Raw genomic sequence first — 23,419 nt, forward strand, 5'->3', positions numbered from 1 at the left:
ACAGGAACATGAGGACCGTCTCCACCGCTGTTCTGTCTCTATCTTTTTGATTCAACATCTCTGTCTCATCGCCGGGGGACATCTGATATCCTCCTTCAGTGCGTTTAGCCCAGAAAGTTAATGCAGCACGATGACAGACAGAACAAGGTGCAGAGGCATTTCCACACAGGTTCGCTCATAATGAAAGAGCCCATTGAATAAACACGATGAGGCAAGAAGGCAAAATGTAAGGATCCATACATATTATTATCTGTTCTCATCCGCATTGACTGACTAATTCATCTTTACCTCTGCCAAGAGGTTATGTTTTCACCTGTGTCTGTTTATTGGTTTGTTACCTCTGCCAAGGAGGTTCTGTTTCCATCTCCGATTGTAGTAGTTAGCACGATTACGCAAAAGTTACTCAACGATTTTCCCCCAAGGCCTGGGAAGATCCCATAAAATGTTGGTGCGGATGTAAATTAATAGGATGCAGGAATTTTTTGGGGATTTATGTTTTATCCATCCATCCATTATCTGTACTGGTTATCCTTATCGGATCAATGGGGAGGGGGGCTGGAGACAATCCCAGCTGACAAAGGGAAAAAGATGCTGGAAAGGTCACCAGCGTATAGCAGGGCCAACAAACACCTTTTCTTTTTTAAGATAGTTTGGGGCTTTTCACCTCTATTTTAGAGTGCAAGCGTAAAATGGGGAGAGAATAGGGAACACACAGCGAAGGTCCATCTCAGAACCGAACCTGCAGCTGCTGTAGACTACAGCCCCCACAGCGGGGCGCCCGTGCCAGGTGAGCAATCAGCCATTATCAAACACTGTTTTATGAAAAATAAATAATTTAGTGTCATTAGACCACTTTGTCTTTTATATTGACAAGACGTGGACAGTCATGTGTCAGGATGTTGATCCTTGGCAGAAGTATGTGCTGGACTAAGTGCTGTTCCGTTTTTAGTTGACATACATTACCTTCATGTTTAATTATCTTCCTCGGAGGTTACCTTGTAATTACAGAGACTCATTTTTATTTGACTACAATCTTTGTAGTCCAATGACTTTCTAACTACAGTCTACAAGAGCCTGGTTCCCAATTAAAGCATGTATGTAAACACTTTCAGTGCTGGTAGAGAATACAAGTACTAAGAAGCTTTTTAATCATGACTGTGGTCTTTTGTCGTATAATGGACCTACAGTCATGAGGGGCTTTTTCCGACTTAAGCAGCCCTGTGGCTTCACACCATCCTGGAACAGAGTTACATTTCCCTCTGTGCTTGTTTATGTGAAGATGAATTTTACTGCAGGGCTAATAGGGATGAAAGCTTTGGGGCCCTATGGGCACTTTGTTTGTTGACTTGAAAAACCTCTGAGCTATATGCCAGCTTAAAGCCAAATCTATATCTGTGGGAAAATGTCCTTCCAATAATCATGAGAATGTGATGTTGTTCTGGTTTCATGCTGTGAACATACTGGCTTGAATAAGCTCATTATCTATAGGCACAGTTTAAGGCCGTGACTTGGTTAGAATAAGTCAACATCCAGTGCCGTGTTGATGGTTTTATGACATTAAAAGGTCTTAAGCACTAATTATTTTTTAGCAGATGTCAGATGTTTGCAGTTTGGTAAGTCTGTCATATTAAACAATTTAAGACTTACAACAGTAAAAAGGAGAAATGTTGCTCCTTAATTTCCCTCAGGAACAATAAAGTATCTATCCATTTATCTATCAATCAATCTATCTATTGCATGCACAAGACAATGCGTTTTTGGGGTGAAATGAAGACATCCAAATATTTTCCAGCTCAGCCTCATTGAGAGTAATTTATGTCTTGTTTGTTGGCGGTATCAAATCCACAACACTTGTAATTAGCTACTGGCGGGGCCCATGCGTGCTGTGTTTAATGTCTAACTTTGACATATGACCTCCCTGAGTGCACCGACCATCACATTGACATAAAATATTAAGTGTTACAACATAAAAAGAGCCAAACTGCAGGCTTTGAAGAGTAATCCTCGTTTCCCCCTCGAGGTTCCCCTGCGTGAAATAGGATAGGGTTTTTAAGTCCTAATAAGTTCTTAATTTAGTGGAAACAAACAGGGGAGGGCTTGCACGAGCACAGACACACACACGCACACACATACACACAGACACAAACATTAGTGGTCAATAGCAGTTTCCCATCATGCTTGAGTTATTTCCCCACTAAATTATGGTGTGTGTGTGTGTGTGTGTGTGTGTGTGTGTGTGTGTGTGTGTGTGTGTGTGTGTGTCCTCCTTTGCTTGACACATTCTGGAGTCCAGTTTCAGGACATTTCAACTGAAGTCTTCACAGCCATCTGAAGTGCTTTAAAATGAAACACATGGGGATAATATAAGTTGTGATCCTCTAAACAAATCAAGTCAGTATAAAGTAGTGACAGTGGCTCATTGCGCCTCCTTTAATGCACCTCCTTTAATGTTGGTTCTGGGTGTCAACAGTCGGAGCGCGTCTTGAAAAAAAAAAACCTATTGAGGCTAGTTAATTAGAACACATGGAGACCAGGGGGCCTCTGCCATTAGACGGAGCGGTTCTTCATTTAGAGACAAATAAAATCGCTCTGGTTGATTACACTCCGCCAGGCAGCAGATGGGCACAGAGTGTCTTACAGACGGGAGGAGTAGCGGTATTTATTCACCTCCTGCTATTAAAGGTTCAGTGTGTACTTGTGTGTACTTTAGCGACATCTAGTGGTGAAGTTGCATGTTGCAGCCGAATACCCCCCACCTCACCCTTCTCTTCCAAACAGGAAAGACAACCTGTGGTAGCTTTCAAATGCACACTGTAAATTATTATTAAGCAGCAAATGGAAATACCTGCTTTAATGTGAAGTCTGGACATTTTCCTGAACTTTTTCCGGAGGTGCTGTATGTGAGAACACAAATGTCCGAGTCAGATGGTCCAGATATTTTCTGGAACTTTTCCTGCCAGCCCTCTGGTAAAATGTCAGAGTGAGCCGATGTAAGAATTCAGCAGCAAAAAAACAACAAAATAATACAATTATCCGGATGAAAAAAAGATGCGATTCGTGTAAAAGACACCAACAAAGTCAACTTGAAACTTTGCTTTTGGTGATAAGGGCCGGCGTTGGAGTTGATATGCCGTAAACAATAAACAACTGATTTTGATTGTAGAATTTATACGTCAATTTGTACCCTGACACTGAATTCTGCAGAGAAACACTGGAACAGCTCCATGCTAATGTTTCTATGGTTTTGTCTAAACACAAAACAGTGTGAATAATGATATCCGTCAGTCTTAATAGTAAAGTCAGATAAAGTCACAGTTGTCTGTGTGTGTATTTGACGATCCGTTTGTGCAGTGCATGTGCGCATGGATGAATGAATGTTTCCAATTACAGTTACAAAGTGTCTTCATGCACACACAAACGCACACACAATGCCTCTCGCTCTCTGAAGCAGACTCCAGCATGGTTGTCTGGCATTCCTCGCTGTTGACAGTTGACAGCTTTAAGCCGACAAAGTGTGGATTTCACTGGTGCCGTGTCAATTACATGTAATTGACATCCTGCTGCTTGTCAGACTCTTTTTCTGCTGCTCCTTCGATCAGAGCGCTGGTGCCTCATTCTCACACTAACAACAAAGGTCACAGGATGAGGCTTGGGAAGTTATTCTGTTGTTTTTTTTTAAGGCAGCAGTTTGTCCTTATGAATGTTTGTTTGCCTGAGAAGTGAAACCAGATCCATCTCTCAGCTCGTAAAGTGGTCTCAATAGAATTGTCTATCTCATTCATCAATTTAGCTGAAGTCCTTTCAAGTCCTAACGATGCTCTTGAAGAGAATCAGAATTTTGGTCACGGCATGAACCGGAGATTTACATGTGCTTGATGTAAATCCAAAGGTATCCATGCAAGAACAGAGTCAGGTGGATTTTTTCGGACATCACAACATACGCCAACGAGTAATGAAGAGTGGTTTGGCGACAGGCGTGGTTTACTGGTGATGGCAGGAAGTGTGATTTAAAGGTTCAGCGTGTAGAATTTAGTGACATCTAGTGGTGAAGTTGGATGTTGCAGCTGAATACCCCTCACCTCACCCTCCCCTTCCGAACATGAAAGATAACCTGTGGTAGCCTCCAGTTGTCATAAAAACACAAAAGGTGTTTAGTTTGTCCAGTTTGGGCTACTGTAAAAAAAAAACATGGCGGCCTCCGTAGAGAGGACCCAGTCTAAAGTATTTAAATATAAAGGGCCCATTCTAGGATAAAGAAATCAACAGTAAACAGTAAAACAATAGGATTATTTCATGTTCAATTTCTGCCAATAGCTTCCTTTCACCTAAATCTTACACACTGGACCTTTAATACAACAGCAAATACTTCTTCAACATCTACTTTGCTAGAAATATAACTGACCAACAACTAGTGGTTACAAGGAAGCCAAATAAACGTGCTTCAATAAGGAAGTCAGGGATTACTCCTTGAAATATATGGAACCGATAAAGAATGTTGAAAATGGCATGACTGGGGATATATAGCTGTGACCGCTTCACCAGTTGAATGGTTTTATTGTGAAGCAGCAGCAGAAGCAGATGTTGAGTTTGTATTAACAGTAAATTAATACTGCTCTGACACTGAGTGAGAAGATTACACAGGAAACAGCGACGCTACAATCAATACGATAAAATTACAAACAGTAAGAAGATTACAGGCCTGCGTCATTCCCATCAATCCTTAAGACAATCTAAATCCAGATCCTATAAATAGTATCAGTGATAATTTGAATGTGACATGGATCTGTCTTTTTTACAAGATAGTAGATTTAAATTTTGTAGATAAAAGAATCAACGCAGTGTTTAGGCGATCACAAGGTTAGACTTGTTTACACCGAATCTTGAGACCTATTGAATCATTCTCCCTGTGTGTGTCATAATGTGAATATATACAATAGTCAGAATGATACATTTAAAACAGCTGTGGGAATAAAGAGTATATACTGTATATGCGCACTGGGTTAAAATCTAATTTTACATTTCTCCTTTTGTCTAAATCGGAGTGATGGCAGTCAGGTTAAATTCCTGTAGGCAAATTGGTCGGCTAAAGTGTTGAGCAGCAAGGTGTCAGTTGCAATTGTTGCATCGTTGTACAGACACTTGAAAAATGGCTCGCCGGGGACAAAGGACCAACTTAGACTTAAAAAGACCATTAAGGTCGGGTCAAAGGCCTCGTAATTATACGGTGTGATTCAGCTCGGACAGATGTCGGGCCTGAATAATGAAGGGTGTTACTGTCTCACCTGCTGTCTGTGATGACTGCGTCACTTCTACACATGGAGAGACATGCTCCTGGTTTTGTGACATAATAGCAATGGGCCTGAGGTGTCATCATGGCATCAGTTCTTTTGCTGACTAAAGTTGAGCTTCAGCAGAGTACAACACAGAATAGAATACACATGCTTATACTACACTGTGATGTCAGGATGTATTAGAGCTATGTAGGCAATGTTGTATGAGTGAGCAGGACATGCTTTGTGGTGCCTATTTTTATGATCAATGTGATAAAGCATGTGTTCATTATCAATTCTGTAGTTAATATTTTAGGAAGTTTACTTTATGTGTCAATACAATGATTAAGCTAAGTACATAAACATCCTGAGACACCCACGGCATATGTCTTTAAGTCCGTTTTTACTCTATAATAACTTTAGGTGCAGTCTTCACAGTTACAGGTCGTGCAAACAGCATCATGGGAGCAGTAAAGGTCTTGGTTGATGAAAGAATATAAAAAGAGAGAAAGAGAGAGAGGGGGTAAAGAAGCAGCTAATCCATGAACTATCCACGGCTGAAACGGTAGACCGGGCCTCAGGTATTTCATGCACTTCACAGCTTCAAATTAAGAAGCAATTATATTCTCTCCTGGGTCATTACTAATCCTGCTGAGGTAATGGAGCCACACCTACAGTCTTAATTGCAGGGATTACAAGTGAAAAGGCACAATTTCCTTAACCAGCGCGTCACAAACAGAATCTTACCAGGGAGAAAGAGAACTTTAATACCTCATTTGCTAATGCTGAGAAAGCCCTGAGTGGTAATCAACTACTTATAATCTCTCTTTGAACCATGTCTTTCAAGCTTTTCTCCCTCAGCAACTTTTTCTTATTTTTTTTCACCTCTGCCAAGGAGGTGTTGTTTTTGCCCCTGTCCTTTTGTGTAATTGTCAGCAGGATTTTTGCAAAACTACTGAATGATATTTCCACAGAACTTTGTGGGGGGGGGGGCAGGACCTTGGCCAAGAGAGACCCCATGAAAGTTTGGTTTGAGTCTGGAAAAAGGGGCAAATCTATGATTTTATTTTTCACTTTCTTTAGCATTGTAAGATGCATTTTTTTCCCTTTACATTTACACAGGGAATAATTAATGTATCTTGATGTAAATTAAATTATTTTTAAGGGACTGATATCTACTAGCGTGTGCAATTTGCACTTTTGAGCTGTGGCAGAGGCAGGCTCTCTACTGAAGGCTGTTCTAGTTTTAAATGAAAAAATGCAGAACAAATTTTCCAAACACAGATATTAAATTATATTTTGGTTGTAGGTCCCTTGAGCTATAGAACCACTAAGGCTGTGAGACCTTTAAACTTTAAGAGTGGAGTCTCAAATTAGTTTCCCCCCCCCCCTGCACCTCTGAGCCCTGCACAAAACTGTTACAATGTGGGTGCACACTGGCATCCGCAGAAACACGCAGAGAGAAAGAGATTCGATGCAACTTTAACGGATCCCATGGGGGAAACTTTCTGACCTGTGCACACACGAGCCAATGAATTTCTTATAGTTTGCTGTGACCTCTCAGACACGGCAACTTGTTAAACCAGAAACAGGGAGAAGATAAGAGAGAGAAGACTACAGAGAGGGAGGTGATAGGGGAGGAACACGGGGGCAGAGGGACATCCCCTTCCCATTAACCAGCATTAGGCCTGACCTTGTTAAAACAGAAACATTCCCCGTTGTCACCAAGATGTCTGCAGGGGGTGGAGAGTCAACCAAACCCAATTATCAGCCATTTTTCAGAAATTATAGCCTGTCAAGTCCTGACGTCTGTATTTGTTTTTTTTATTTGTTTTATAATAATGTTCACTGAATAGAACCAGTAAGTACAATCACAAAGCTCCCTCTTATACAAGGAATTCTGGCAGAGATGTGACACAACACATTTCAGTCAAAGTCACTGGTTCATGTTTGCACAGAATAAAAAAAAGTGTAACACTGGTGAAATCGTGTCGTGTGAGATGAAAGAATAAATAAAGTGTCATGAGACAAAGAACACAAGTAGGTGTCAGGGTAATTTGGGACTTCTGGTGCCATGCATGGGTAAGCATGTTCCCGGGCCCTTAAATCACCTGAGCGGTGGTGTAATTACGGCTCTCTGGGACACCACGCAGCCCTCTAATACCCAGGGGGCTCTACGACGGCGCCACTTGTTGCGCAAGCATTCGCAGGGAGGAAGCTACAGGGAGGGAAACACTGAGAAAGGCGGGGGAAGCAGCTGAGGGTGGAGGAGAGCTGGGATGCCCTTTGGCAATTTGGAGGTTAATCTTCTAAATGTTGCCTGACAAAGCAATATTGTGGAGTGAGTGTGCGTGTGTGTGTGGGTGTGTGCGTGGGTGTGCGTGTGTGTGTGTGTGTGTGTGTGTGTGTGTGTGTAAGTGTGTGTGTGTGTGTGAAAAGGCAGCGAGGGGTGGGGACCGTGGTTTGACCGGCGAAGCAAATGAGAGGGAGAAACACAAAAAGCCTCTCACCACTTCAGACAGTTCAGCAAAGATTTCAAATTTGTTTGTTTGTGCTTAAAATTCCTGTAAAAATTTCCTGTTAAAGAAATGCTGCAGCCTAAAGCTCCATACAAGCAGAAGTGCCTTGCTCAAAAGACACTTCAGCTGCTGTCGACGGTACACATTTACTTTCCCTCATCTTTCACTTCTGCTTTAAGCTGAAGGATTAAGGTAACAATGTCTGGTCGGCCTCTGAAGCCTGCAGACGACTGGCAGCTCTGACGTAGCCATTGACATCCCTGCCACAAAATCCTCAACTCCAACAGAGCCAATCCCAAAGGCGCATTTACCAAAGCGATGATCCCAGGGCTAAGCTGTTGTTCAACTGATAAACTGAAGATAGCAATAATCAGTGACGCTCCACCTTGGTGAAAGCAGTGGTTTTAATTAACTCTAAGGATTTATGAGCTTGGTATCTGCAGAGTAATTAGCCGTGTTATCAATACGCGCCTGGAGGAAAATGACACGGCCTTTGCAGCTTTAACAAAGATAGTTGAGCCCAGACATGACATTTGGCAGTAAACTATCTGTCCGTCATCAGCGAGTGTATGAGTCTGTGAGCTTCTGTGAAACTGCAAATCAAGAGAACTGTGAAGGGAACAATCCAGCGAGAATGGATTGGCCTCCGTCTTAAATCATCAACATGTTTTTTCTTTCTCATCACAGATGTTTTTCTTTTTTCGTGTAAAGACTGCTGCGACTCAATGGCACCAACAGAAGCCGTTTTCATACAACTGGGTCCACACATTTCACCTTTCACATATGAAGAATGCAGCAGGAGATTCTCGAGGTCAGACATGTTCACAGCAACAGGAGAATCTGTGGAACGTTCAAATGAGGGCTGGTGTAGAAGAGGCAGGAGGCGGGACATGGCATGTTAATTCTGCAGAAATCACATGTTTTTCTTTACTCAACCTTGATTGTCCCAAGCTCTCAAAGCTAATTGTCTTTCTAAACTGACAACTTTGTGTACGGCTCCTCGTTTTACATCCTGAGATATTAGTATTCTTCCAGTTTTGGTCTGTTTCACACTCGCTCACTGCCAGAAAATGTCCAGAACAACAGACTTGGACTGTCCGCACAGCAGCGCATTTCTGTTTCCAAGTTGGCTTTTTGTTCATGTACAACCATAACTGTCATCTGACTCTTGTTTGGTGACTTATGTAAAGTGACTTGGTTGCTATAACAACACCGCCTCCACTGGGATTAATATGAGTAATACAAAGAGCGATACTGTTGATTGTCGTGAACTATTTTCATGTGCTCTAGATCTTTCAAACCAAGCATCATCACTTCGTAATATCTTCTTGCTTCAGTCGCGACACATACCCTGACACACATCCACGCATGACAGCTCAATGGCACACACGAGCTCACGCATGTATTTATTATTTTTCTTAACTTCCTTCACTTCTTCATCTACTTCACCCCTCACTTGGCTCAGACTTGACAGGGCTCCCAGTAGCTTGTTGAGGTAATTACCTGTAGACATGGTCCAGAACAAAGCGTTCAGGGAGGGTCCCTAAATGCGCCGTCTAGACTTGGTGTCTCGCTCGCTCTCCCTGTGTCCCTCCATTTATTGTTTGACCTGTCGTCTGACCTGATGGGGAGTCCACCTTTAACTTGAAAGAGGACAGATGACCCCAATTGTCTCCAGCTCACTACTGGTCATTTGTCCATCAGTCAGCATGAAAACGCTGGTCCAGAACTCCTAGGTATTGTTTTTCATTGCTGTTTCAACATATTTCAGCACCTCACATGTACAAAAGCCCAAAAATATCTATGGTTTCTGACTTGGAGACAAACAACAGGGCAGTGCAGTGAAGAGACAGCTAGTCTGACCCGCTGTAATGGCCCCGCTTTGAAGTGGTGAAGATAGTGCTTGTAATCAGCTTAATTGATTGTAACAAGGCTCCAGCACCCGGGAGTCAGATAGAGACGGAGCGCAGTGGGGTGGTTAAGGAGAATCAGTTGTGTTTGGGTAGAGTCGTAATTCAACGTAATGACAGCCATTACTCCAAAGGCAAATAGTGTCACTCACTTCTGCAAACTCAGGATCAAGCTGGCAGATGCAGCCACTGTACTAAAACACAGCCACAGGGGGAATTACAAGCAAATGAGCTTTAAGTACTACTCATGTGCTGTTGAATTGTGAGTAATAGTCGTTCAATTAGCTAAAGAATGAACTCATGTGCAACACAAACACCTTTGTGTTAAGGAGCAATTAACACCACATCAGGCTAATTCTGTACTTTTGTCAAAACAGAGGAGTGCTCTGATGTTACACTGTGTGAACAAGAATGGAATAATTGAAAACATTTACTTTATAAACTGCAAGATCAGTATCTTTGTGACTTTTTTTTTCTTTTCCTCCCTGTTTGTGTCTTTTTTCTCTCTCCCTGTGCTTGTCTCATCATCTGGACTTGATCAGTCCATTTCCTGGCCTCGTTCTGCAGTCAACAGTTATCTACAGATCAGCAGACAGCCCAACTTAAAAGGCTCACAGGGGCGGCACCGACATAGGACAAGTGAGCGAGAGAGAGAAACAATCATATTACATCGTGATAAGGAAATTATTATCTCATAGAAGTCATTATTGTCCCAATCTCCAGTTAAATCCTCGTTAAGTTGTAAACACAACAATGACATAATATTATCTCTGAAGTTTTGTGTGTGTGCGTACAGTTCTACACACACCCAGAGTTACGTTAGCACTCACTTTGAACCATGTTTCTGGTGAATGTGTTTCACCCTCCACCAACTTTGTTGAGCTTTATTTCTAAAAACAGCTGCATCTAGAAATCACACTGATGAGAGTGACGCAAATGGATCAAAACAGTTGAGTCACACGGAGGAACATAAAAACACTGAAGCCATTTTCAGATTTGCCTTTCACATGTGAAGAACACAGCCGGAGATTGTTGTTCACGACAACATACTGTAGATGAGTGGTGGCGGAAATCATGTGTTTTTGTTCATAACACAATACCACCAGGATCAGCCCTCATCATCAAAAACTTTCAAATCTCATCGTCTCTCCAAGTCGAAATCTTTGTCTGCATCTTCTACGTTTATAGGTTTTCTTTTTAATCCTGAGATATTTGCATACTTTTAGTTTTTTATTAGTTTTGTGTCATGTTAGAAAAATCATCAACCACTCGCTCGCTTGGAATTTTCCAGACATATTTTTGTGGCATTCTCACTTTGACATGTTTATCTGACAACTTACAAGGGACAGGCAGGAAAAGTTGAGAGAAACTGAGTCTTGCAATCAGTTTTGCGAAAACAACTGCATGCAGAAACAAACGTAGTAAGAGTGCTAGAATTTTTGGGCTTGGTGTGGATAACTACTGTAGGTGACCATGGATTTAGCCTGTCTGATCATCTGACTCCTGGGTTGCTCTCTATAATGAACTCTATTCTAGTAGTGTCCAAAGTCCGGCTTTCCCAGCATCTCACCAGCTTAATTTCAGATCATGCAGATTTGTTCTCTTTCCACCCAACAACCCCCTGAACCGCCTAATCCAAGACCAAACACAGCAACAATAGAATAACTCACAACACTGGCTTCTACAGTAGCAGCCAGTTAAACTGCATATCTACTCTCTGATGCCCATTATGTGATTAGATGACGCCCGCTGGGGCTGATGACGGACTGGTTCTGAGCTGGTTGCTGCCAATCTGTTTCGGAGCGGAGTGAAGTATGAAGAAAAACACACATTACTGCAGCAACAAAGCAAATAATGACAGACTGTGTTGAGCATTGAACACAGGATTCCCTTGCATAAATACAAAACCAATGAAAAAAGAATGCCGTGTGTCAGCCAACAATATCAACGTGGAAGATGTTGTCCCGGCTTGATTAAATGTGGTGTGAAGTGTTATAGACACTGCTGTCTCTACCTTTCACATCCTTTCCTGTGTTACCTCTGTAAAGTGACACAGATAAATTGGGACTAGCATCGTGGTAATTGCCGTTCAGCCACAAGCCCCTGTTGCTCCATTTCAAAGGGCGCAGGCACCTTTGACCGCGTAGGGCGGAGAAAGGGTCAATGCAAAGGACCCCAGTTCTCGCAGGGTTGAAGCAAAAGATCAGAGCGGTTGTGCGCTGGTGTGCTGGAGACCTAATGCCATAACCCGGCTCTGTCCTTGATCCTACTGCGACTGGCGTCTTTCTCTCATTAAAACAGCGGTGAGTCAGAGTCTTGACTCTGCATGCCGTCGCCCAGGAAGAATTTCATTAATAAAGAGAAAAATGTTCCTCTTTGGCGTCAGATCAATACTTTCTGTTTTCATTTCATGACTCTGCAGTCGCTCAGCCAGCAGCACAGCGAGCGGCCTGTCAATCACAGAGCCGCCCCACGATTGAGACGATCAGCTGCTAAATTAGTCAGTGGGCCCAGAGGTTATTCAGTCACCTACTCAGTCGTCCTTTGAGCACACAGGAAAAAAAAACGAGAGCCAACTAACCGGTGAGTCAGCGAGGCGGCCCGCTGACCTTTAAAACTGTTACGACTGGCTTTGATGTTCCCTCTTCCTTGTTTTGGCAGAGTGGCTGATTTGTTTATTCACTTAAGTGCTTTGTTCTTTATGACTCTATAAAAAGAAGCCCCCACTGCAGAATGATGGCTGCACATACTGATGTTACCTCAAGGTAGTTAAATACACACACACACGAACTGCAATATGAAACGATGAGGACCTTTAATTTTATACTATAAACCGTGAAAGGTCGGCAGGATATGGACAAAACATTCACCAGGCTCAAATTGTAAATGCAATTTGTTTACCAATTATAGTTGTTATTAAAGTAGCATTTGTGATCACAGTATAAAGCATAGATTGCATATAAGAAGAGTGACGCATGTCCACTTCCACCCCCTATCCAGAAATTAAGCCAATACATCACTGATACAAACACAGCCATCTTGTTCATTTGGAGCCATAATCTGCACAGTAGCAATCGGGGGTTGGAGCCACTGTTTGAATTATTAGTTTGGTCCATGTCCCATCCATAAACATGGAGGAGGCCGGATGTATTTCCTACAGTGCAGACAGCCACTAGGCGGCAATCAATAACCTTTGGCTTCACTTTTGGGGCGCTGTCAGGTCCTCCATCTTTATATCCAGTCGATGTTATGAACCATAAAATAACTATCGACTAAAATGAAAACTGTATAAATCTGGTTGGTGATATTCTTTGCAAGCTTTGGGGTAAATGCAGATTCACTTGAGATAAAGCAATAAGCTAAAATGGAAAAGCAAAGGGTCGAATTACAAAGTATGTCAGAGGATCAGCTGTACTATGTTTAGTCACATTAACCACTCGACTCAATAAACAGATAAATTTGTCTCACTTGTGTAACCGTGTGTGAGCAAATTTCACTGTCATAAAAGAGTGCGTGTAACGCAGTCATAACAGCTGGGAAGGTTGTGGCTTTTTTTAACCATAAAATGTTATTTGCAGTAATGAGGAAAAAAAAAATATTTTAAGGGGATTTGTTTTTGTGGTTTAAGTTGTTTGTTGTGTGGAAGGTGGATTTCCCCAATCTCTGGAAAACTTCCCAGAATACTGTGAATGTTCACAGGATCACATGCAACTCGCTCGCACACACACACACGGACACACACTTGCCCTTCCAGCACCACTTAAAAACAATTATACTATTTTAGTGCCTCTCCATAATAACACGCCTCCTTGTGATTTACACGGCCACCTCGCCATAAGTCCTACCTGTCAGAACTGATTAAGATATAGTGTGTCGAAGGGAATCTACATAGTTGTGAGAGGAGCAGATGGCCCCTGGCAAGTCTCTCTCGCTCTCTGTGGAAGTTGGGAGTTTGACAAGGAAACTGAAGTCACGAGGCCTGTGATGCACATTGAGTCATACAGTAAAAGTCTGATGATGGACCCAGTGTGTGCTGATGTTACTCCATGATTGAGTTCAAACAGCCTGAATGAGTTTCATAATTTCAATTCCTGGGAACTGGGAAAATGCCACATGCGATTTGTTTTTGTTTTTTTCCTCGCACATAATGCATGATCCTGCAAGATACAAAAGATTATGTGCTTGATGAGTAATCAAAATACGTTTAAATGACATGTGTAGAGCTAATGATATTGGCAAGGGTGTTGCAACAGGAGGGCAAAGCAGGTCGAAGCAATCCCCTGGGGTCGTGAGCTGGGGGAGGCTCAAAAATGGCTGAATATGTTTGTCCACAGAATCAACAATTTTCCGAGAACCCCCTTAACATCTATGATTAGCTCAGTACAGAAAACTGCAAAGACACTATTGTTTGAAAACCATAAACGAGTTCCCATGCCACTGGTTTTGTGCCTAAAGCGTCACAATTTTAGAGGTTTGGTTGATGACTATAATGTCTAACTATAATTGTCTGGGGTGGTGGTTGGGTTTGCACTTAAACTTGACTACTTTGCTGTTATTTATGCATATGCACAGTTTGCACTTTGTTTATACTTTTGATACCAAAAGCATCTTTTCACGATTGGAAATATGTGGTTTGGTATCATGTGTTTCTTTGGCTGGGGGAAGGGGTCCATTTTTGGGTTTGATATAGAGCTCCCTGAATCCCTTTGCCCCCTTGAAACACTCCTGGTATTAGATGTAACCTGCATAGCTAAAGAACACAGACCTATTTAAACTTTTATGGGGTGCAAGAAAGGTGAACAGGTGCCTGAGTTTGAATGCGCCCAACTTTCCAAAACCCTTCAAGGTGTAGTATTTTAGTCAGGGATTGACAGGAAAACCTGATAATGATGGGTTATGGCGAGGTGAAGCTATGAGCCCAAATTAGTGGATAAATACAGAGACACAGCGTTCAAAACGTCACGAAAGAGCACAACTCTAAATATATAATTGCAGATAGTGATTACTTGAGCAATTATCTACTTCAAAAGAACAGTTTGTTACACAGAGACAAAAACCGATGCATTCTGTTTGACATCAGGCTAATTTCTCTATAACAGTTCGCTGGAAACACGTGTACTGTCCTGCGTGCTCCCTGCCATCGACTTGCCCCAGATGACACTGTTGTGTACTTGTGACCTACTGTTGTGTGAATGTAAATGTGGTTTGACCAGAGGCCCAACAGTCCTCTGGTCAAACCCCATTTAAATTCACTGGATCCAGATTTGTATTGCTCCAGACCCGGGAAAACTTGCCCTTGCAATGTTTAGGAAAGTGGAAAAATGTATTGGTACTTTCCTGCAGTTTTCCACCAATTTTCGGCATTTCGTAATCCTGCTAACTAACAGACAAACCAACGAATGCAGAAGAAAACATAACCACCTTGACCGAGGTAATAGAGTTATTATGTGTTCCTTGACATAAACTGCAAGTATTTTGATCAGAGTACTCACCAAAGCCTTAAAAACGACATCATTGTTTCCCAAGATTATCAGCAACATCCTAATAATACACTTAAGGACTTTAAACTCAGATACTATACCAAAACACTTATGGTTGACAAATGTCTGTCTTCTACCATTATCACCACATTGCCCCACACCACTTACAAGCATACATGTCTATATGGTTATGTGCATGTGTGTTTTGATGTCCTCCATTCAACCCCTTTGGTGACTTGTACCTGGCTGCCAATTTTCTCTGGGGCCCTCCCTCGCAGGGTCACAGTAATCAGCTGACTATCCTGTAACATAGCCCCTGGGCTGAGTCCAGCAACAGATTGCCTCCTTCTCCTGTCATTAGCAAAGTGGGCAAAAGTGGGCATCAATCTTTCACGTCGCAGGAGGAGGCCTCGTTCTGCGGCTTCTGAAAAGATCTGTCTCCATTGTTAACAGCTAATTGGCCCTGGCGCCATTGTAGCGTTCAAGGTAGTTATTTAGGTGCATTACAGGCGGCGGTTCTGAGGGCTTGGCAATCTCGGGGAGAGAGAAACGAGGGAGGGGAGGCTGACATGTTGAGATCATTTGGATGCAAGTCAAAACAATGTGATTATGTTGAGTGTACATGTGTGTATGTGTGAGTCAGTATTGACAGCATGTCCCACTGGTTTGACCAGTTAGTAGTCGCTCTGAGAAGAACCGTGTGTGTACAGAATTATGCAACATGTGTGTTATTATATACAGCGTGTCCATACACGAGTGCGTGGACGTGTGTATGTGGGGACTGAGGTATAATTTCATTTCACATGTCAACAGAACAAATTCCTATCATGAAGCTATGATGTTATCATTTTTACTAAACAAATATTTATCAAACAAAATGCAATGTTTTACATTTGCTACTTTCATATTTTGGATAATGTGTTAATCATCCATATTGGATTTTGTATTGATATTGGCGGTATCAGGTAGCCCCATGCAACCCTTACAGGTACAAATGATATGATTCATATCATGATACTGATCAACCACATTCTCCAGCCCTCATTTGAGGTTTATTTTCTACTATTCTGCCAGAGAAACACACAAATCAATCAGCACTATAAAAATATGTAAACTGTTTATAACACACTATAAAGTCACTGTGTGCAGCTACAGCACTTTTTAAGTGTTTATTAATGTTTATTAATATATAATAAACTCAAATATGAAGCCAATTTTCATATGATCCCTATACTGTGTCTTCTGTCGAAGAACTGCTTTAATGTAAATGTATTGTATTATTGTACATTTTAACACCAGTAAATAGTCTAGTGAAGTAAATGTTATTTAATAGGCCAAAATCGAATACAACACCCTGTATCGTTATTTCAGAAAAGACATGTTGGATCCCCGGTCAACACCGTTCTCCGTCTTTCCTCTCACGTCTGCTCACATCTCTGCTGTGCAGCGTTTGATGGAGACGGAAAGGTTCACAAAACAGTACTTTAAAAAACTTACTGAAAACACATGTACAGTTCAAACGATGCACGGTGGATGTTTTTGTTTTTACCGACAGTAACGAGTTTTCTTCATCTCGACAGCCTCCGCGTCTGAATAAGGAAGAGTTCATCACAAATAACCGCAGCAAGAGGAACTGCCTATGGGGATGACACGACATGTCACATTTTTACATTTCAACAGGTTACTTCTTCGACTCCGCACCGGGGGATCACAACAGATTGTAAAATCTGTTGGCGTGATGGCATGAATGTCTGTTTTAATGGGAATGTAAATAGTATGTGAGTGCAGCCCAGCCTGCTGATTATCCAACCAAACATTCCACCACTTCTAAGTTCCTGCTGTAATTACAATGCTCTGAGGTGTACGCACACACACGCACACACACACACACACACACACAAAAACATGCTCAGACAAATTGCTTTTGCCATTATCGGGCTTAAATGATATTATGGAAAGAAGGAAGTGGGATGTGTGGGTAATTTTGCTACACCCAGGAGAGCACCCTTTCATCTACACCCCTCCTCCTCCTCCCTTTCTTCCTTGTTTCCTTTATACCTCCTTCTCTTGCAGTTCTTCTCTTCTATGGTCACACAAAGCTGTGGTTACATTATGTACGTGCCTAAATTGCGTGTTACATGCATATAATACACACAGTATGTATTTATATTTGTTCACTCGGAGTCACACATTCAGAGTGCACCTAGTTTCACCTCAGATTTTGGCATTGGGTGAGCTGGGCCTGACTTTGTTTATCGATGTGTTGTCAATACAGGCTGTAGCTGTATCGCTGCCAGATGGGTTGTGTTCTCCAAATACCACAATTAAATGCATGCCAGCTGTTATTATGATTAGAATTGGCAGGTTATGGTTTGATGAATGGATCGACATACTTGCCAAGTTTTTTTATACCCTCGCTTATTAGATATAGCTCTCATAACACGGCCTCATTTATGTCGCCATTTTCAAAGATTTGATATATGGACCTGTAGCTGGATCTTTTGATTTGAAGAACTTTTTTTTGTTGACAACGAGATCAAGTATGGTGTGAAATGAGGAAAGAAAGAGGAGGTGGACAACCTGAAAGAGCCGAATTAAGACAGACCTACAATGGCACATACCAAGGCAACAGTCCCCTCATATTCAATCAAGCTGCACCAAGTTTCAGACACTCATAGTTATTAATTCCTTAAAGCTGCCAGTTTTTTCCCCCATCAAGATCCATGAATTATTCCCCTGGAAAATGGTGAATATTTAAAAAACGTACATTTTTTTCCTGGATATGCCCGCTGATCTGGATCATCACCAGAACTTAATGGATTCTTCAACCAAGTTTCATGGAAATCTTTTCAGTTGTTCTGTGTAATCGTGCTTGCAAACAAACCAACCAACGACAGTGCACATGACTAATAAACTTAGCAGGAATAACAAAGTGCAAAGATGAAGAGGGAGGAAAGAAGGAAACATGCCAAAGACAGCCAAGCCAAGAACGAGTTCTGTGGATAATGACTGACAAGGTGCCTGCGGGGCCTGCCAGGCAGAGAGAGAGAGAGAGAGAGAGAGAGAGAGAGAGAGAGAGAGAGGTGGGGATCCTGGAAAGAGCTGCAAAAAAAAAAGAAAAAGAAGGCAACAGTTTCTCCCCTGAGGAGTCAGCTCTTTCATCTGGCCGCTCACTGGCGCCTTCACAAACCTCTCATTGTCTGTGAAATAACCCCACTTTAATAAGGCAGCAGTAGCAGTGTCCTGGGAAATGAGTCCTGCTGCACAGTCCCACATAGCTGCTCGGGCCTGCTGACTAAAAACGCTGCAAAAAATATCAAGCATTTACTGTACATAAATCTTTCCTCGGGGGTGTTTGAGATAAAAAAAAAAAACACGTGTGTTTTTTCCGTGAAGTTCTCATGTAAGACTATTTCAGTGGGTGTAAGAGTTGTGCACGGCTGCAGGCTGTGCACGAAGGAAGCACTTGTACCACTTAGACATCAACAGATGATGATTGCAGATCAGACCTTGTGATATCAAGTGGCGATTCATTATCATTCGGAGAGAGAACCACAGTAATACAAATCGTCTTGGTGTCAAACATGAGCAATTAGGCGACAGATGAGAAGTGACTTTATAAATGAGCGTGACCGCCGGAAAGAATTACACATCCTTTCAACTCTAAATTATTTCTGCCGCAATCAAAGGGCCTGTTTCTTCGTAGAAAACTGCTGGAACAAGTGTAATAGTCTCTGTCAGGAGTGGGGCAATTTCATCCGACATACAGTAGCGTGAAAGTGTCCATGGAAAAATCCCAATGACTTAGGTCATGAGAATCACAAAGAGTTACTTCATGTTTAATATGCGCAGAGAATGGGACTGAATCATAGGACGAGAAGATGAATGAGTCGACTACAGATATGAACAGAGGCATGTGAACGTCTCATCCAGTTCGTGTCCAGACACCAGCTGGACCGAGCTGAGGATTTAAAAAAAACAAACAACTAAATGTGTAATTTGCTGAGGTAATATACTCTGTAATTTGAGCGTGACACCCTTCTGTTAATGCTGGACTGACATAGCACACAGCAGGATTGTGAGTAACAACTGGAAAGTCCCTGTAGAGGGAAGAACAAACGAGTCAGAAGGAGGGATGGAGAAGAAAAGGGATCAGTGTTTCACTACGGCGTAATTCTCCATTATTATCCGCATGGGGCCCATGTTTACACACGCTGTCTCATGAGGTTAGAGTTAAAGCTAATAAATGACTGAAGCTTAACATGTGATAATGTTGTGGCCTAACTTTTATTGTTGCAGCCTATTTCCCTCGACTTAATGAAATCAAGGGCGACATGAGGGAAACCGGTTTCTTCAAGTTTTCACAGAATCTTGGTTTTCGGATTCAAAGCTCCTCATGACACATAAACTTTCATGTTGCACATCTGGATTTTCCTTTTGTATCTGCTTTATACCTCCCTGATCCACTTCACTGACTCCAGAGGACTTTTGCTGCTTTCAAGTGCTCCATGCAGCCTTACAAATCACACAATAAAAAAAAACTAAAAGATGACAAGATGTACACTGTAATTGTTTGGTGAAAAAATTATATAAAAATGATAGAACTAATAATAATAATGAATATATAATGCATCTGCTTCTGCTCTACCCAAAACAAAACAAGCATCTTCTGTTTCCCACTGACCCTGAAGGCAACATCTGCCCACTCATGAACATGTCTGGGCTGCAGTGATTGGTCAGAGTGGATCCGTGTCAACGTGATGCGTCTTCATCCTCCCACATAGTCGTGGTACTTGACAGCTCCACAACATTGCGCTCTCCGCCGGAGCGACTGTCACCTGAGGCTGCAACTTTTTGGAGTAGTTCGTATCTGGATGAGACCCGGAGGAGAAATGGCCTCTCAGGAGACTTTTAACGACTTGGAGTGTAATTCATCCGAGGAGGACAGCAGCCGCGCGGCCTCGGTGGAAGGGACGCGAGAGGAGAAGACGTCTCCGGCGGTGCGTCGGCATCATCCGTTCAGCGTGGAGGCGCTCATGGCCGGGAGGACGACGCACGGCCGCGGCGGTAAACCGGAGGGAGGCTCGGTGGCGGTGTCCCCCGCAGCGTTACACTCTCTGTACCTGTGCCGGGAGCCGTGCAGTCCCCCCGAGGGACACCGAAAGAGCTTAACCGCGGCGCCCTCGTCGCCGGTGAAGTCCGAGGCGTCGGAGTCCGAGGACTGCGCGCCCTGGGTCACCAGCAGCGCGTTTTCCACACAGCCGCGTAAGTTAGTGCCACAGCTTTTACGCACGAAACGTGTCTCATTCTGTGCGATATACGTCATTTATTCCTCTATAGAAAGGTTTTATATTTTTCCTGCTGAACAATAAATTATATCCTGAAGCCAAAGTATCCAAGTTGCCTTGAAGTTTGAAGAAGCAAACTAATTGGCTGAATATGGATGCGACAGATTATCATTGCTCTCACCGAGATGTATTGTTCACTAAGCTGTGCTGCCATGATGTTTCCTGTTGGAGAGAAAGCAGGAAGTTGTGCTGAGTGAACCACTTATCTGCTCTAAATGGGTCAGATGTTAATTATATTGGGGGTTAATGTGGGAGGAAGTAATTCAAACATATTAAAGACATGTGGCCTTTTATTGAAATGTGGCCTATTAGATAACAGTGCAGCCTCACATTAAACCATCTACAACTGACTTACGTTAAAGTAAATCCAACTGGTCGGTTTATGGCCTCCATATTTTATTCTCTCATTTTATCTGTCTTTTGTTTCTTCCTTGTAAAGTACTATGTCACATTGTGGAGATAAGTGCTGTGTACATACAGTTGATTATAGTATCGTTGTTGCAAGAAGGACGCCCAAAAGCCACAATAAATCAACAGTACTTCATGGAAGTGATTTACAAATGAAGTCCTCAGTCTAAAATCGCCTCTGTTTTCTTCTCCCAGGTCACATCAGTCCTTCCTGTCCGTTGAGGAAACACAAGAACAACCGAAAGCCCCGCACTCCGTTCACCACATCGCAGCTCCTGGCCCTGGAGAGGAAGTTCAGGCAGAAGCAGTACCTGTCCATCGCCGAACGCGCCGAGTTCTCCAACTCTTTGACCCTGACGGAGACCCAGGTGAAGATCTGGTTCCAAAACCGCCGCGCGAAAGCCAAGAGGCTCCAGGAGGCCGAGCTGGAAAAGCTCAAGATGGCCGCCGACGCCAAGACGGCTGCGGTGGCGGCCGCCGCTGCTGGAGGTTTGCACCCTGGCTTTACGTTACCGTTAACCCTGGGCGCCATGTCACTGTACGGACAGTCATACTCTGCCTATCACCATCACCACCACCATCACAGACCCATGCTGCCAATTTCACCTTTAGGACTGTACGCCACTCCGTTGGGCTACAGCATGTACCACCTATCATAAAAATGGAACTATCTCCGACTGTGGGGAAATGTGTTTCAGGGCATTTCCAAGGATTCCCTAAAAATGGACACAGAGGACATTTGAAAAAAACTGTTTGTATTATATCTACTGCACAAGGAGTGCGTCAATCAACTTTACGAGCACTTTGACTCAAATTAGAAAATCTCTTTCTTAAATCAAGGACTGAAAAAGTGTCTTCTTGCCTCTTTGGATTGTCTGTTTACATGACCTGTCCGTAGAAGGAGCAGGGGTGTCACTGTCCAGCTGTTCATCCGTTTCACTTGTTTACTTCTGCAGTAAGTGAGCTGGGTGAGCACTTGCACCGGGCACAATAACAGAGACTTCAACTATTCACCAAAAGCCTTTTTTATAAACTCATCAGACTCAGTGCCTTGTTTTGAAAAGAGCCTTAATATCAAGACACTTTGTTTCGTTCGTGGGTGAATGAGTGTTTCAGCAACTCAGGCCAAAATAAAACATATCACTGAAACATTCTTTTATATTTCCAGTTCTACAAACATGTCTGCTGCCTTGAAAAGAAAAATGGTCAAATTCAGGTTTGTGGTGTCGTCAAGGCAACAAGGTACAACCCTCGCTTTACAACTTATTCTCTCATATAGCAATAAAAACATCTTCAACTCTACTCATTCCTTTATAAAGCACAGACATATTTATTCTCTTTGAAATACAGTGCTGGAAAAATGCATGTATGCCTAATGTTGTGTATTTATAATGTAATATGGTACAGAGACCAAAAGTGTATTTATATTGTTCTTCCTCCTGAGCGTCCCTTTGAAAGGGCCTACGTCGTGCTATGCAGTTTTTGTTTTCACACCAATGTCTTATGATTGAAATGAACAAAAACAATTAAAGCTTTTCAGACTGTTTCCTTTAAATACACGAGTTATGTATTATATGTGAGCATGTGCAGTTACATTCACTGACGACCATTTTTAAAAGTCTTTTTTTTTTAAACCACGGAAACCAAGCGGCTGATTTTCCTCTTGTTCAGCTCTGTGCAGATACAGCAGCTCTCAGTGTGTACGTGTGGGCTGAAGTGTGTGTGTGTGTGTGTGTGTGCGCACGTGTGGTTTGTGCTTCCCATCAGAAAGTGGTCAGTTCAGGGCAATGTTTGACAAACCATAAACGAGATCCATAAATTACTTCACAGACAGTTCCCATAATTACCGAACTGTCGTTTACCATTCTGGTCGAACTTCTTTTTTTTTTCTGCGTTACATTTTTATAATGATGCTTTTGTTTATACAGACATACCTTCTGTTGTCTCCCTGACAGTCTTTATCACTGTATTTATAACTCTGAGCTGATCGGGTTTCATAAGCTGTTACGAGCATGAGAACTAACCAACAGCATTTATCTCTATAATAGATTGGTGGTTAGACCAATGAGAATGTGCAGTGACGTTAATGTCTAGCTTTTTAATTTCTTGTTTTTTAAATCTCACCACAGTAGGGCTGGGAGATATGGCCCGAAAAATGGACACATTTTAATATCGGTCGATAGATAATTATCACATTATTCTTTAAAGTTTAAAGACACATTTCTGTTTTGTCTCTTCTTACTGAGCAGAAAATGACAAACTTGCAACATACTATTGCTTTAAAAGAAAAATATATTGTGATAATTATTGATATTGTTTTATCACCCTATCACCCTTACCAACAGTAACATTCACTGTTAATTAACTTGTAATAATCAATAACAATCTTCAAATTAGCCTGGGACAGAGGCTTAATTAGCATTATTTTCCATTCTCTTGCTTCTCTCGTGTTAGAGGCAACGCTCATTCATTTGTTCCTGCTCT

General features: G+C 42.3%; 1 protein-coding gene across 1 annotated transcript; it reads left to right on the forward strand.

The window, feature by feature from the left end:
- The first annotated feature begins 19,956 nt into the window (after positions 1-19,956).
- msx2b (muscle segment homeobox 2b) lies at positions 19,957-22,490 on the forward strand. Its single transcript, XM_035179326.1, has 2 exons — positions 19,957-20,444; positions 21,131-22,490. The coding sequence occupies exons 1-2, from the start codon at positions 20,054-20,056 to the stop codon at positions 21,592-21,594; spliced, it is 855 nt and encodes a 284-aa protein (XP_035035217.1). The 5' UTR covers positions 19,957-20,053; the 3' UTR covers positions 21,595-22,490.
- The last annotated feature ends 929 nt before the right edge of the window (positions 22,491-23,419 follow it).

This window comes from Hippoglossus stenolepis, chromosome 15 (genome assembly GCF_022539355.2).
Source record: "Hippoglossus stenolepis isolate QCI-W04-F060 chromosome 15, HSTE1.2, whole genome shotgun sequence".
NCBI classification, from domain to species: Eukaryota; Metazoa; Chordata; class Actinopteri; order Pleuronectiformes; family Pleuronectidae; genus Hippoglossus; species Hippoglossus stenolepis.